At 50.8% G+C, this 13,947-nt stretch overlaps 1 protein-coding gene across 3 annotated transcripts; it reads left to right on the plus strand.

Annotated features, from left to right (window-relative positions):
- The first annotated feature begins 4,080 nt into the window (after positions 1 to 4,080).
- On the plus strand, positions 4,081 to 13,501 carry LOC120312724 (fibulin-7-like). 3 transcript variants are annotated; one of them, XM_039353853.1, is made up of 9 exons: positions 4,081 to 4,262; positions 6,314 to 6,446; positions 7,542 to 7,698; positions 8,370 to 8,540; positions 9,190 to 9,315; positions 10,003 to 10,125; positions 10,555 to 10,692; positions 11,420 to 11,558; positions 12,200 to 13,501. In XM_039353853.1, exons 2-9 carry the CDS (start codon positions 6,378 to 6,380, stop codon positions 12,558 to 12,560), a joined length of 1,284 nt encoding a protein of 427 aa, XP_039209787.1. In that variant the 5' UTR covers positions 4,081 to 4,262; positions 6,314 to 6,377; the 3' UTR covers positions 12,561 to 13,501. The 3 variants fall into 3 exon arrangements, with proteins under 3 accessions (XP_039209787.1, XP_039209785.1, XP_039209786.1); XM_039353851.1 differs by having other exon boundaries at positions 4,086 to 4,115; XM_039353852.1 differs by lacking the exon at positions 4,081 to 4,262 and having other exon boundaries at positions 6,245 to 6,446.
- Positions 13,502 to 13,947: the final 446 nt, after the last annotated feature.

Genomic DNA, 13,947 nt, shown 5'->3' on the forward strand with positions numbered 1-13,947 from the left:
GGCTTGTAGGCAGTTCGCTTGAGGAGGGGGTAAGAATGGGCAGAGCACAGATAAGGCTGGCAATTAAAGCAGCTATTTGTGGTCTGTTGACAGCAGCGCCAACACAGAAGGCTGGCAGGGAGCCACAACGTAGTGTTCCTGGTTTGGAGCTTGACTGCAGATGTGTGCGTGCCCAGCAAAGCTCTTACTGCACTGCCCGACTTCTGCATATTGTCCGATATTTGTTTAGTGCAGGGAGAGGAAACAAAACTGATTGGAGGGGAAGGGTATTTTACTGCAAAACTTTAGAGAGTAGTCTTGGGAGCCTGCAAGAAAAGTCATTATTTTTTTAATGTTTTCTTTAATGAAGAGAAGGACGAGGGAGGACAGGATAGCAGTCTTCCAATATCTCAGGGGCTGCCCCAAAGAAGAGGGAGTCAAGCTATTCTCCAAGGCGCCTGAAGGCAGGACAAGAAGCAACGGATGGAAACTGATGAAGGAGAGAAGCAACCTAGAACTAAGGAGAAACTTCCTGACAGTTAGAACAATTAACCAGTGGAACAACCTGCCTCCGGAAGTGGTGAATGCTCCAACACTGGAAGGTTTTAAGAAGAGACTGGACAGCCATTTGTCTGAAATGGTATAGGGTTTCTTGCCTGAGCAGGGGGTTGGACTAGATGACCTCCAAGGTCCCTTCCGACTCTATCATTCTCTTATTCTGTTCATGTGTGTGTTGTTTTTTAATACTTGTATTTTATGGTTGCCTTTGGCAATGCTACATAAACTCTTTAAATGTACCAATTTCTGTAGAACTCAGATCAGCCTATTGAGGCAAGCTCTGATTGTACATAGTTTGCAGACCTGAACTTTTATCAAAGCAGGTACAAAATGGAGCCATGAACCCAAATCACAGGACCAGGATTAGGAGGAATACATCGTTGAGCTTTTAAATGAACAAGAAAAAAGCATTTTTTCCACAAAGAATAGAATAGAATAGAATAGAATAGAATAGAATAGAATAGAATAGAATAGAATAGAATAGAAGGCTGAGTCAACCCTGAGCCAGTCAGGATCGAACTGCTGGCAGTGAGCAGTGAGTTAGCCTGCAATGCTGCATTTTAACCAATGCACCATCACAGAGAGAGCAAAAATGAGCCCTTCCTCATCAGAAGGTGCACTGAGGTTCTCTGGATGAAAAGCCACGGATCACGATGGACATAACAAGAGAGCTTCACACTGTGGGATCAATCAAGGTTAATTTCCTCCACAGCACCAACAGCTCTCCTGCAGCCCACCTCAAACATGCTGATGGGCCTGGCAACCCGATACCGCGATGCTTGTTCGGTTCACATTCAGACTGCCTCAGCTGCTCCATCACATTGCTCACAACATGGCAGTGGGCTTCCCCCTGGGTTGCTCTCGAGTGTAACATCACATTACACAGCAAGGGTAGAAATGGAAGCGTGGATTTACTTTTCGAAGCAAATTGGATCGCAGGCATTTAGTGTGAGCATCTGGTGTGCTTTTAGCTAAATGTTTGTTTATTCAGAATCAGGATTTGGGGAAGAAGAGGAGCGAGGGGCTTCTAGAGATTTTTTGCATATTCTTCTAACAAACAAATAGTGCCTCCAAGAAAGCTCAACTCTTTGTAATTTCATCCATATGTCCAAATTATTTTCTTGGTACAAAAGATATGAAAGTGGTTGCCATTGTTCACCTTCCTTAGGGAGGTATAACAATAGCACTTAGACTCATATAACACTTCACAGTGCTTCGCTGCCCTCTCTAAGCGGTTTACAGAGTCAGTTTTTTGCCCCGAACAATCTGGGTCCTCATTTTACCCACCTCAGAAGGAGGGAAGGCTGAGTCAACCTTGAGCCAGTCAGGATTGAACTGCCAAACTGCTGGCAGCCGGCAGTCAGCAAAAGTATCCTGCAGTACTGCATTCTAACCACTGCGCCAGCACAGCTCTATTTTGGATATCTCAGTGTAGCCCACACTTTGAATATCTGCTGATCTCCAATGTTGGAGCAGCCCCCAATTCTGGGAGGCAAGCCGTTCCACTGATTAATTGTTCTCACGGTCAGGAAATTCCTTCTTAGTTCTAGTTTAGATCTCTCTTTGATAATCTTCCATCCGTTACTTCTTGTCCTGCCTTCAAGTGCTCTGGAGAATAATATGACCCTATTTATTTTTCTGAGATCATCCAAGGTCAGCAGGCACTGAGAGCAAGCTGCAAGGGAATACTTCCCCTACGTTTCAGGCTTTATGGACCGGCGGGGGGGGGGATGGTTCTGCACACGCATGCAGCTCCACTGCTTGCACATGTAAGGATGTGTGTGTGCACTCCCCAGCAGTTTCCACGGCCCGGTTGCAATCCCCTCACAGCCCACTAGTGGGCTGCAGCCCACAGGTTGGGGACCCCTGTCTTAAAACTTTTCTAAAGCATACTTTAAAAAAAAACTTTAGATTCTGAGTAATTGTGCTTTGCCAGCAGACAGAGATGAATGAATGAACAGACAGCTTGTAACTGTTATTATAGGTAATTGTCTTATTGTACTCTGACTTGCTCTGTTGCTCCAACAGATCTTGTTTGAAGAGTTCCTAGTTTGAAGCAGTTAATAAATATCTTATGTAAATAAATATTTTCTCTCGACTGAGCAAGGCCAAATATAAGGAAGTCCAGTTGCCTTCTGAAAAAGCTCCTTTGGGACAACCATGAGCTGGATGACGGAAAATCTCCCTAGACATTTAAGGTAGGGGTTTTTTTGGTTTTTTCCTTGAAAACGTTTCACTTTGCATCCAAGAAGCCTCTTCAGTTCTTCAGAAAAGGAAGAAAGTCCAGTTACCTTTGGAAAAGCATCTTTGGGACAACCTGGATGATTAAGCATCTCCATAGACTTTGGGAAAGGAGCTAGCTATCCCTAGCTGTGGGATCAACAGTGATCTAAGCAGGTGCTGAGTGCCATCTAGTGGTTAGAAGAAGGACTTTCTTTGAAGCTGGAAGCATGCTGCCATCCTAAGCATACAATGATGAATCACAGAATCCTAAAACTGGAGGGGACCTTGGAGGTCCTCTATCCCAACCCACTGCTTGACGCAGGGATCTTAATATTATTCTGAACAAAGACTGGCTGTCCAATTATTTTGTGAAAGCCTTCAGGGATGGAGCATTCATGCCTTCAGGGGACGGGCTGCCCCACTGCTTAAGAGCTCTCACTGAGAGATGGATATGAACGCACAGAAGCAGGAGGTTGACAGGGTTTGGGTCCCCAGTATCGCTTGTATCCCAAGAATATCCGTCAGTTCCCTCAAATGTCTTAAAGGTGGAACAGCATCTACTGTACCTGAGCATAAATAGAGGAAAGTAGGTGTCAGGTGTGCCACTGTAAACGCCTCGGCCTGTTCATTTGACTGGCAGCCTGCCATAAAACGTGGGAGAGGAGAGGACGGGAAGGGGCAAGGATGACAGGATGACAGGTGCCGGAGGCGCCAATCCTGAACAGAGCAGCACATCCAAGGACACGAGCATGAGAACAAACCTCAAATCTATTACCAAAACACCAAATAATTCAAATATTATTGGGCACTCATGAACTAGTCAAGGGGGAAGGGCCCGGGAAATGGGGAAAAGGCAGATTTTGAGCAGGAATACTCAGATCCAGCTTCGCCTACGCTACAGCCACTTGGCTTTAGTAAAAGTATACCTTTTGCTACAAATGGAGTCAAGGGTCTTTCTTTCCTAAATGCCCAAGATGGGACAAGCCTGACAGTAGTAGGTGTGGAATAAAGGCTAGATCAGCTCCCTGATCCATTGCTGCCCAGCTCGGTGGTTTTCTGTGCCACTGAACTGAGCTCAGGTGATGCAATCACACTTGACAGCTGCTTCAAACTGGGACAAGACGTTTCTGCCCACGAGCCATTCTCCTCTGCAACAGACCAAAGAAAACCCACGTGATTCAGTCCTGTTGCGGCTGGAATCCTTTGCGGGAATGGGAGGCTTTATTGGCAAGGGTGGGAGATAAACCTAATCCTCTGGAGGTGTGTGAAAAGAACAGGATCCTGGGAGTAGACAGTGGAGGTAAAGGGAGCACTTAAGAGGTGAACCTCAATGGAGGAGAAGACATCTGGGACACGTAAGATGGGGGAGGGGAGGCAAGCAAGAACAGGTGCAGTGCAGCAAAGGTTCCACCCAGCGAGGGAGTGCCAGAAATCTTCAGCTGTCCTGCTGCAGTCCAGGTTCCTCACAAAAATAGATTCCCCTGAAATAAGCAGTGTGTCAGGTCTGCCTTCTTCAGCTTCTTCACTTCACTGGCATCCTGCCATGAATTGCAAGGGAGGGGGAGGAATTGGGGGCAGTAAGTGTGGGCCTGGGAGTGAGAAGACAAACAGCAGGAGGGGAGACACGTGGAGGAGAACGAGAGGTGCCAAACCGGAATAAAATAGCCTCCAAGGACACCTGGCCAGGGAACCGAATGCGAAACTGCAATGAGAAGTGCCAAACATCCCAGCCGTTTCCAAAACTCCTAAAGGTCTCCTGTTGGACACTGATGGACCAGTCAAGGAGGGGAGGGCCAGAGAAAGTGGGGAAAGTGTAACCTTTGCACGGGGCTATTCAGATCTAGCTTTACTTTTGCTGCAACCACGAGAGAGAGAGAGAGAGAGAGAGAGAGAGAGAGAGAGAGAGAGAGAGAGAGAGAGAGAGAGAGAGAGAGAGAGGGAGGAGGGAGGGAGGGAGGGAGGGAGGGAGGGAGGGAGGGAGGGAGGGAGGGGAGAAAGAGATCCCTTCCAACCTTGCTTCTCTACTCTTTTACTTCACTTCCCCCAAAACCTTTTCTGGAACTCCGCATGTACGGAAAAAGTTCCATCCCTCTTCTAGAAGGAGGCTGGACTCTGCTGTGCATTGAGGAAGCGCCAAGAACGCCCAGGCGCTTCTGTGAATGGGTCTCCTTCTTTCGCCAATGAATGCCCTGGGCAGTCTTCCCATTTGGGGGGGGGGTTTGCCTTCCCATAAGAGAAAGGACTCCCAGGCTCCTTGAGACTCGGAGGAGGCCTCCTGGACCCTCCTCTGGGGTAGAGTGAAAGTCTTGGAAATGCTAAGAGGACATCCCAGGCTCAAGGAGCCTCCTTTTTTCACGAATGCCTCAAAGGGGAGCCTCCTGGAATGACCTGAACAGCTTCACAGGAGGTTCTCGGCGCCTGGGCTGAGTTGCCGGCTGTCACTTTGCTTGTTTAGGTCTCTGCTCCCTTCCGTGTCTGCCAGCCTCCCCACATCAGCACTGACTTGGCTGTCTGCCTCTGCCTTGGGGCCAAAGCCACTCTCTTCCTGCACCCATTGACACACACACACACACACACACACACACACACACACACACACACAGAGAGAGAGACACCCCTTCAGGGGAGCCGACACCATCCTCCTGAAGGGCCACCACAGCCCTTCCTCTTAGTCCATTCCTGGCACCTTTCCTGGGACTTGGGGGGGGGGGGCTTTCCAGCTGCGGTCTCTGCTCCATCCGACCAGCAAAGCAGAGGGAGGGGCCATTTGCAAAAAACACCTTCTTTGCTAGGCTGCTGACCCAGCTCCAGCCCCGTCCAGGGAGCGGCTGCCCAGCAGAGGCGCCCCCGCCCCCCGCGCGGGGCGAGCCCGGCCGAGGGGATAAAAGGCAGCCGGGCGGGCGGGCGGACGGGACGGAGAGGAGCCTTGTCGGGGGGGCCGCCGGAGAGACCCCCAGCCAGGTGGTCCCCTCGCCCCCCTCCAGGCGTCTTTCCCGCCTCCTCTGCCCGTCCTTTGGGGAGGAGAGGGAGGGAGGGGGCGGGCAGCTGCATCAGAAGCTTGGGGGGCCATCACGGTTAGCCCCCCCTCCCCAGCCCCCGCCTGGCCTCGCCGGCTGCCCCCCTTCCTCTCCCCGAAGCCAGCCCACCGACCCCGCTGCTGCAGCAGGGGCAGACTTTGCCCCCCTGGCCAGGCGGGCAGCAGCTCCCCCGGGAAGTGGGGAGGCTGGTCAGGAGACCCCTGGGGAGGCTGACAGGGAGGGGTCCCTGCTGCAGGGGAACGGGGGGAGCAGTTTCCAGACCCCCACACAGAGCTCATTGGCCCAGGAGGTTGGTTGGGAGTCTATTGGAGGGCACCCGTGTCAGCCCCCCTCCCCAGCACCTGTCGGATTGCCAAGAGCTTTGAAGAAAAACTCCACACCCTGTTAAGACAGGGGCTCCATTTGCGGGATGGGCCAGGAAGGAAAAGGGTGGAGACGGTCCGGCTCTCTTCTGCCACAGAAGGACTTCTTCTCCAATGACCAGAATTGACCGTCCAGCTTCTTCTCCTTCTTAGCTAAGAGAAGAAGAGGACTCTGCAGGAAGCCCTTCCCCTTCTCCCACCTCTTGGAGAGCAGAAGATGTTACCCAGGTTAGCCGCTCTCGTGATGGTCCTGGGGATCCTTCCTCTGCCCCTTAGCGGCACCCAGGTAAGAGGACACAGAAAGGGCTTGGGGGGAGATGATGTCCAGCAGGTCCCAGGGGCGTGGGGAGCTGGGGAGACAAGGGCCAGCTGTTCCTGGTGGGGGTGGCCTGGAGCCAAAAGCCAAGGATGTCATCATCATGCAATATTTAGACATCGTTCCCCAAAAGTTTCCTTTGGCAACTCACAATCATCTGTGGTCATCGTCTAAAATGTACATCTCCAAATTGCCTCTCCCAGTAAGTTGGGAAATACAGCTCCCATAATTCCTTGTAACAACAGGGTCCACAGGAGAGGGGGGGGGTCAGAAAAGTCAAGATGGCAACTGCAGAATCGGGAGTTCAAGTCCCGCCTTACGCATGAAAACCAGCTGGATGACTTTGGGCCAGTCACCCTCAGCCCCACCCACCTCGCAGGGCTGTGGTTGTGATGGGGAAACTAGGAGGAGGAGAGTATGTTGGCTATGTTCCTCACCTTGAATTATTTGTAAAATACAGGTACTCCTTGACTTACCACCATAACTGAGCCCAAATCTTCTGCTGCTAAGTGAAACTTTGTTTAGTGAAATTTGCCTCATTTTAAGACCTTTCTTGCAACAGTTGTTAAGTGAATCACTGCAGTTGATAAGTTAGTCACACGGTTGTTAAGTGAATCTGGCTTGACTTTGCCTGTCAGGAGGTCGCAAAAGGGGATCACGTGGCCCCAAGGCACTGCGACCGTCATAAATCGGAACTAGTTGTGCCAAGCACCTGAATTTTGATCACATGACCACGGGGGTGCTGCAATGGTCGTAGGTGTGAAAAACAATCGTAAGTCACTTTTTTCAGTGGAGTGGTAACTTCAAACGGTCACTAAATGAAGTCAATGTTGTAAGTCAAGGACCACCTGTAATAAAGACAGGATTTCAGTAGATACTCAGATCCTTTGTAGCCCCAAGGACAAGTTGGGCTTTCCACTCCCGAGCCATCCTCGTGGATTGGGTGCTGAGCCTTAGGAGATGCCAGCCGGAAGAAAGTTCCTTTCAGCTGATCTGTTTTCTGGGGGGCAGACCCAGCCGAGGGGAGCCCCTTCCCAACCGGCTTCGCTCTCCTCCTCTGCCTAGAACTGTCTGAGCAAACAGCACGTCGCAGCCGCCATTCAACAGATGCAGAAGCTGCTCGCGGCTCACGAGGCGGCCCAGATGCGCAGCCTGCGCAGCCTGAAGAAGCAGCTCGCGCTCCTGCCAGACAGTGCCCACAAGCCGCCGGCCAAGCGGAACGGTAAAAGGACAGCAAACCAAGAGGGCCAAAAAAGTCAAGATGGCGTCCGTCACCTAGGTTACAGACGCCATCTTGCTTCTTTTGACCCCCATCACCTCCACGGACTCCTGTGGAATGAAAGACTGCAGAATCCAGGGAACAGGGTGTTGAGTTGATTTCATTGGAATAAACATGAATAATTTTTAATTATTATTTTTTTTCAACCATTCTGACATCTATCTCACCTTGGTAGGTGGGTTGTTTCAAGGCTGAATTTGAACCCAGATCTGCCTTGTAGAAGTCCAGTAGACTTGTTGTGGATTATCTGCCATCAGGCTCCTTCCAAATCTGAAAGGGTAAAATAGAAAGGTCTTTGCTGATTATTTAACCCACGTTATTCCTGGGAATTAACGAAAGGTTACAGTCTAAAAGACATGTCACAAAAGGAAAAGGGGAAGGGAGGACGAAGGAAAATGAGAGCCAGTTCTGGAGATGGCAGAGTTCTTCCAAAGATCCTGTTGGTTACAAGTGCCGCAAGAAATTAGCAATGGGGTCTGGCCCTTTGCCTTGGGATTTCTCAGGTCTGTCTTCAGCTGAATGACCAGGAAAGTTGCTTCTGATTCAACCAGGGATTGTTTGAGGAACAAAGACGTGTCTCTACCTTGTTTCTTCTTCTGTCTCACTCCCCGCAGAGAGCTGCACCCTCCCTCCTGCACCCACCAACGGCAGGAGGCTGGGCAAAGGGACAGCCGTGGGGAACGAGGTCTTTTTCGTCTGCAACCCTGGCTTTGCACTGACCGGCTCCGAGACACGGGTCTGCCTGGAGAACAGGATGTGGAGTGGACGGACGGCCTTCTGCAAACGTGGGTGGAAGGAGAGGGCTCCTGCCATCGGGGCTTTTAAGCAGTCTCACCTCCCAGATGCGGCCACACAATTGAGCCCTGAATTTAGGTTGCTAAGTGAGACATAGGTTGAGTGAGTTTTGCCCCACTTGATGACTTTTCTTGCCCCAGTTGTTAAGTGAATCACTGCAGATGTTAAATTAGTAACCGAGTTGTTACATGGACTTTGCTTGACAGAAGCTTGCAAAAGGGGATCACATGACTCTGGGACACTGCGACCGTCATAAATATGAGTTAGTTTGCCAAGCTCTCGAATTTTGATCACGTGACCCTGAGGAGGCTGCAAACGGTCATAGGGGTGGAAAATGGTCCTAAGTCCCTTTTTTTCCAGTGCTGTTGTAACTTCAAACGGTCACTAAATGGACTAGCTGTCTAAAGCCTTTGTCCCTGCTTTTGGGGAGCTGAGTTGCTTCAAAATACATTTTATGATTCGTGCAGTTTATTTTATTTATCTGTTTGCCTTTTATACCACATCCACTCCTTGGTATCCTTGCTTTTTTCAGAGGGGGCCTAATTCTGTCCGAACTTGGGTCCTGCCAAGGGAGGAGAGGGCTGCGTCTCAACTCTTGGCAACCAGAAGCATCTCCTCTTTCTTTCATTCCCCATCCAGGCACCAGCGAGTGTGCCAGTCAGCCCTGTGCCAACGGAGGGACCTGCCTGGATGCTGTTCACCGCTACAGCTGCTTGTGCCCCACTGGCTGGTCGGGGAACAACTGCCAGGCCCCCCTTCATTCCTGTAAGTGAGAGAGAGGCCTGAGGTCCAAGAAGCAGGATTGGCCCTCTGCTCCTTTCTTCCCTTGAGGGGTAGGAGGAGGGGGGGAGGGAGGGCAAGGGAGCTGTGGGGACACTCTCTGGGCAGGACCTGGAGGTGGGGGCTCCCAACCCTAGAGCAAAATTCTGACCCCCGGCATCAGACCTGCTTTGACAGTCAGTGTTTAGAATAGATCAGAGCTGGAAGGGACCTTGGAGGTCTTCTAGTCCAGCCCCCTGCTCAAGCAGGAGACCCTATACCATTTCAGACAAGTGACTAGTCTCTTCTTAAAAACCTCTAGGGATGGAGCGTCCATGATTTCTGGAGGCAAGCTGTTCCACTGGTTAATTATCCTCACTGTCAGGAAGTTTCTCCTTAATTCCAGGTTGCTTCTCTCCTTGGTCAGTTTTCAACCATTGTTTCTTGTTCTGCCCTTTGGTGCTTTGGAGAATAGTTTGACCCCCTCTTCTTTGTGGCAGCCCCTCAAACCTTTAATTGCCTTTAATCGTTGTTAAGTCTAGGACTACCTGTAGTCATTAAATAACTGGTCGTAAGTGGAGGACTACTAATGGAAGGTGTAAAAAGCCAGCAGAGGTCCCACCTCTTCCCCACCCTCTGTTCTGCTGATTTGTCACTATAAAGTCCACCCTAACAATGACCTCTTGACCACAGACAGGGCAGCTGTGAGCAACGCAACTGTCAGTCATCCACCCCGCTGTGTTGAAAATCATGGGGGCTCCCGCCAATGCAGCTGCGATGCTGGCTTCCAGTTGACAAGGGGAGGCATGTGTCAAGGTAAGGGGGGGGGCCTGCTGGTAACCATATACCCCACTTGGTAGCACTTGCCGCTCCCAGAATGCTACCATTCCTTGCATCACAGATGCGATAACAAGAAAATAAAAAGGAGCTAGAATACGACGTCAGCCAACGCTTTTGCTGGATGGTTCTGTAGCCAAGGAAGCAGGAAATTGTCCATGCTACCAAAGAGACACATCTGCTTGGGGGTCCACCAGCTCCTCATGGGAACACGGCTGCAGGCGGGATGTACTTCCTACCCAGACTCCGTGGATCATAGGAACAATTGGCCTGCTTTTGTGGCACTACCTCCCCCATAATCCACCACCTGAACATTTCCCAAGAATTGGAGCACTGAGTTGGGCAGGGATCCGGGAGCCCTTTTCTTGCCCTGGGGACCCACTCAGCAGCTTCCTTCCTCCGCTGCAGATGTGGATGAGTGCCAGCTCTACCAGTCCAATTACCACACCCGGATCTGCCTCCACAAATGTGTGAACCTACCTGGGTCTTATCAGTGCAGCTGCCCATCCGGCTATCGGTTTCAGGCGGAGCAAAACATATGCAGCGGTGAGTCCCTCCCATCCTCAAAGTGAGGATCATAAATTGCAGAAATGTAGAGCAGCAATTATACCCTCCTCATCAGGCAGGCTGTGTGTGTGTGTGTGTGTGTGTGTGTGTGTGTGTTAAAATAGTGGTAATCCTCCACAATTGAGTCCAACGTTTCTGTTAAGTGAGACGTTTGTTAAGTGAGTTTTGCCCCATTTTATGACCTTTCTTGCCACGGTTCTTAAGTGAATCACTGTAATGGTTAAGTTAGAACCTGGTTGCTAAATGAAACTGGCTTTCCCATTGACTTAGCAGCCCCGTATTTTTGCATTTCATACAGGGAGTCCTTGACTTACAACAATTCATTTAGTGACTAAGTCAAGGAAATGCAAAAACACAGGGCTGAAGGTCTTCGCCCCATTCATTCCAGAGGTGCCGGGAGGCTGGGCTGCCCTCAGCGCATGGATTCCACAACCCTGCCCCATATTCATCTCTTCAGAGCAAGGATGTGGATTGCTATCCGTTGCAGTGGGGAGTTGCACAGAGCTGGGATCCATTTCCCTGTCTATTTGCTGTGGATCCTTGCTGGGATCGGAGTGGCACAGTGCCAGCAGCCCAGAGCAGTTCTGACCCTCCGCCAAGTTCCTAGAGCAGGGTGAGGGTCTGTAATGTTTGCCAGGACCCAGCAGGGCTCCAGACCGCCAGGGTGGAGACGGGCAGACTGACTCTTCTCTGTTGTCTTTGCAAGATGTGGATGAATGTGCCGCGAATCAAGACAACTGCAGCCGTGGACAGATGTGCGTCAATGTCTTTGGTGGCTTCCGTTGCGTGAAACCCGAATGTCCCAAGACCCAGTTCAACACAACTTATGTCAAGACGTCGGCCTCGTGAGTAGACGTTCCAGAAATGAGGGTGGAGGGTGGGGTCCTTAGCAGCAACTGGGACTAAAGACGACAGCGGGAATTGGTTAGGGCTAGTCTAGTGAAAAGAAGGACCAGGGCTGACATGATTAGCATATTTGAGGGGCTGCCACAAAGAGGAGGGAGTCAAACTATTTTCTAAAACAGCAGAAAGCAAGACTGGAAACAGTGGGTGGAAGCTAATCAAGGAGAGAGAAGCAACCTGGAATTAAGGAGAAACTTCCTGGCAGTGAGGACAATTAACCAGTGGAACAGCCTGCCTCCAGAATCCCAAAGGGGTTTTTCACGAGGCACTTTCTTGAAGAAAGTCCAGTTACCCTGTGAAAAAAACACCTTTGGGATAACTATGACCCATTAGATGCCAGGGTGCTTTCCCCCGATTCAGACATGTCTTTGGGCACCTAAGAGGGCTCTAAACCAGGGGTTCTCAACCTTGGCAACTTTAAGACTTGTGGACTTCAACTCCCAGAAATCCTCAGCCAGCTTTGCTGGCTGAGGAATTCTGGGAATTGAAGTCCACAAGTCTAAAAGTTGCCAAGGTTGAGAACCCCTGCTCTAAACTCTTGGCAGTCCTGATCGGGTGTTTCTCTTCCACCTCCTCTTTGCAGGCAGTGTGAACGGAGCCCTTGCCCCATGGGCAGCCAAGCCTGCCAGAAAGCTGCCCATGCCATCTCGTTCCACTACCTGCCCCTCCAGTCCAACCAGTCGGTGCCCTGGGTCCTTTTCAGGATGTCCACCAGCCGCTCGCTGGGCGACAGCCTGCGCTTCGCCCTCCTAGGGGCCAACAGCCCGGGGAGACTTGCCGTCCAGCGCTCAGATCAGCACACGGGGGAACTGGTACTCACCCGTTCGGTCCTGGGCCCAGCAATCCTGGAGGTGGAGGTGGAAATGAGCGAATTTGCCCAGAAGGTTCTTCTAGGGAAGCACATCTTCAAGGTCACCGTGTTGGTTTCCCAGTATGACTTCTGAGCCCCTTGGAAAGCCGGCCAGGCCTTGGAGAAGCCCAGGAGCAGATGTGGCAGGAATCTTGAAGGCCAAACCAAGTCTTGATCGGCTGAAGCAGACTCTCCTCTCTCCTCTCCAAGTGGTTGGACACTTCCCCCACAATCTGTCCCCTCCGGGAGGCTTTGAGGGAGAAGCAATGGAGGGGAAGCCCCTCCACTGTGGAGGAAGGCCAACAAAATGATTGGAGTTCATGCAACAGCTGGCAGGGGCAAAGAACTGGAAGGCACGTAAATCCTTGCGACCGGAATTGCGGCAAGAATAAACTCCCAGGATGGGTCAGTGGGCTTTACTAGATGTAGGTGTTCCCCTAAGCCTGCGTGCAAGAAAAAGGCCAAGTTGCACAAAGCCCTGCAGAGCTTGGAAATTCAGCTTGGGATGTGGGTAATAATAGCCATTCAGAAATTCAGCTTGGGATGTGGGTAATAATAGCCATTCAGGACGGCAGCCTTTTTGGCTTGGTCAGAGAGCACGCTGCTGGAATTTATTCCACAATCCCTACGTTCCTGGTGGAACGTAGGGATTGTGGAATAAGGTGGGTGGCTCTGACTCCTTTGGGTAGAAATTGGTTTGATTTTTTTTTATAATTTGCCTCAAATTCTAGCTGGGAATCATTTATAGGCATCTGATTTCCCCTGGCTCAGACTTGATACAAGTAGGCCTTGTTTATCTTTATAAGCAAACTAGATTTGGTGTGTAAATAGCAGTCATTAAAATACAGGGTTTTGTTGTTATCCTGTGTCAAATGCTTTGGCTGCCATAAAAGACGGTGGATAATCACCCTATGGCAGGGGTAGGCAACCTTGGCTCTTTTATGACTTGTGGACTTCAACTCCCAGAATTCCTGAGCCAACCATCTTTGGAAGCTCATGTGCTGCTCTTTTCTCCAAAGGCCAAAGCAGCAGAGAGTTGCCTCTGGATTCCCCCCCCCCCCCAGCTGCATACCCCTAATTTGGCTGCTTAGCCACTTGGGCCCCAAAGGCAGAGTATCTAAATGATGGCCACCCACTCTGCTCAGTAGGTGCAGAATTTGGACCGGTCGTGCCAATGCACTGGGAGGCGGCAAACTGGGAGAAAACAGCCAAGCCGTGTCTCAAAGGCTGCACTGTCCAGGGGAACTGGAGATTGGCACCTGGTATCAATGGCTGCATTAAGCACACTGGCCAGTTTTCAAGGCTGTGGTTAAAGCGAAGTTCCAAGGCAGGAACTCTAGGTCATCACTACACAAACACCCGCAATTCCCACTGAGCACTCACAACCTTCCCAAATAAGCACCGAGCCAGCATTGGGTTTCACAGGCTGCTCGGAAATGCACCTCCCTAACCCCAGATGCAGAGACTGGCCGCCCAAACTC

This window comes from Crotalus tigris, unplaced genomic scaffold (genome assembly GCF_016545835.1).
Source record: "Crotalus tigris isolate CLP2741 ecotype Arizona unplaced genomic scaffold, ASM1654583v1 scf7180000018525.42219311030:4301911, whole genome shotgun sequence".
NCBI lineage: Eukaryota > Metazoa > Chordata > Lepidosauria > Squamata > Viperidae > Crotalus > Crotalus tigris.

Excerpts from the sequence above, each read along its gene's own strand:
- LOC120312724 (XM_039353853.1), top strand. The coding sequence starts at position 6,378 with ATGTTACCCAGGTTAGCCGCTCTCGTGATGGTCCTGGGGATCCTTCCT. Across the intron at positions 7,699-8,369 it reads GCCGCCGGCCAAGCGGAACG|AGAGCTGCACCCTCCCTCCT; the intron begins GTAAAAGGACAG and ends CACTCCCCGCAG. Across the intron at positions 9,316-10,002 it reads CCAGGCCCCCCTTCATTCCT|ACAGGGCAGCTGTGAGCAAC; the intron begins GTAAGTGAGAGA and ends TCTTGACCACAG.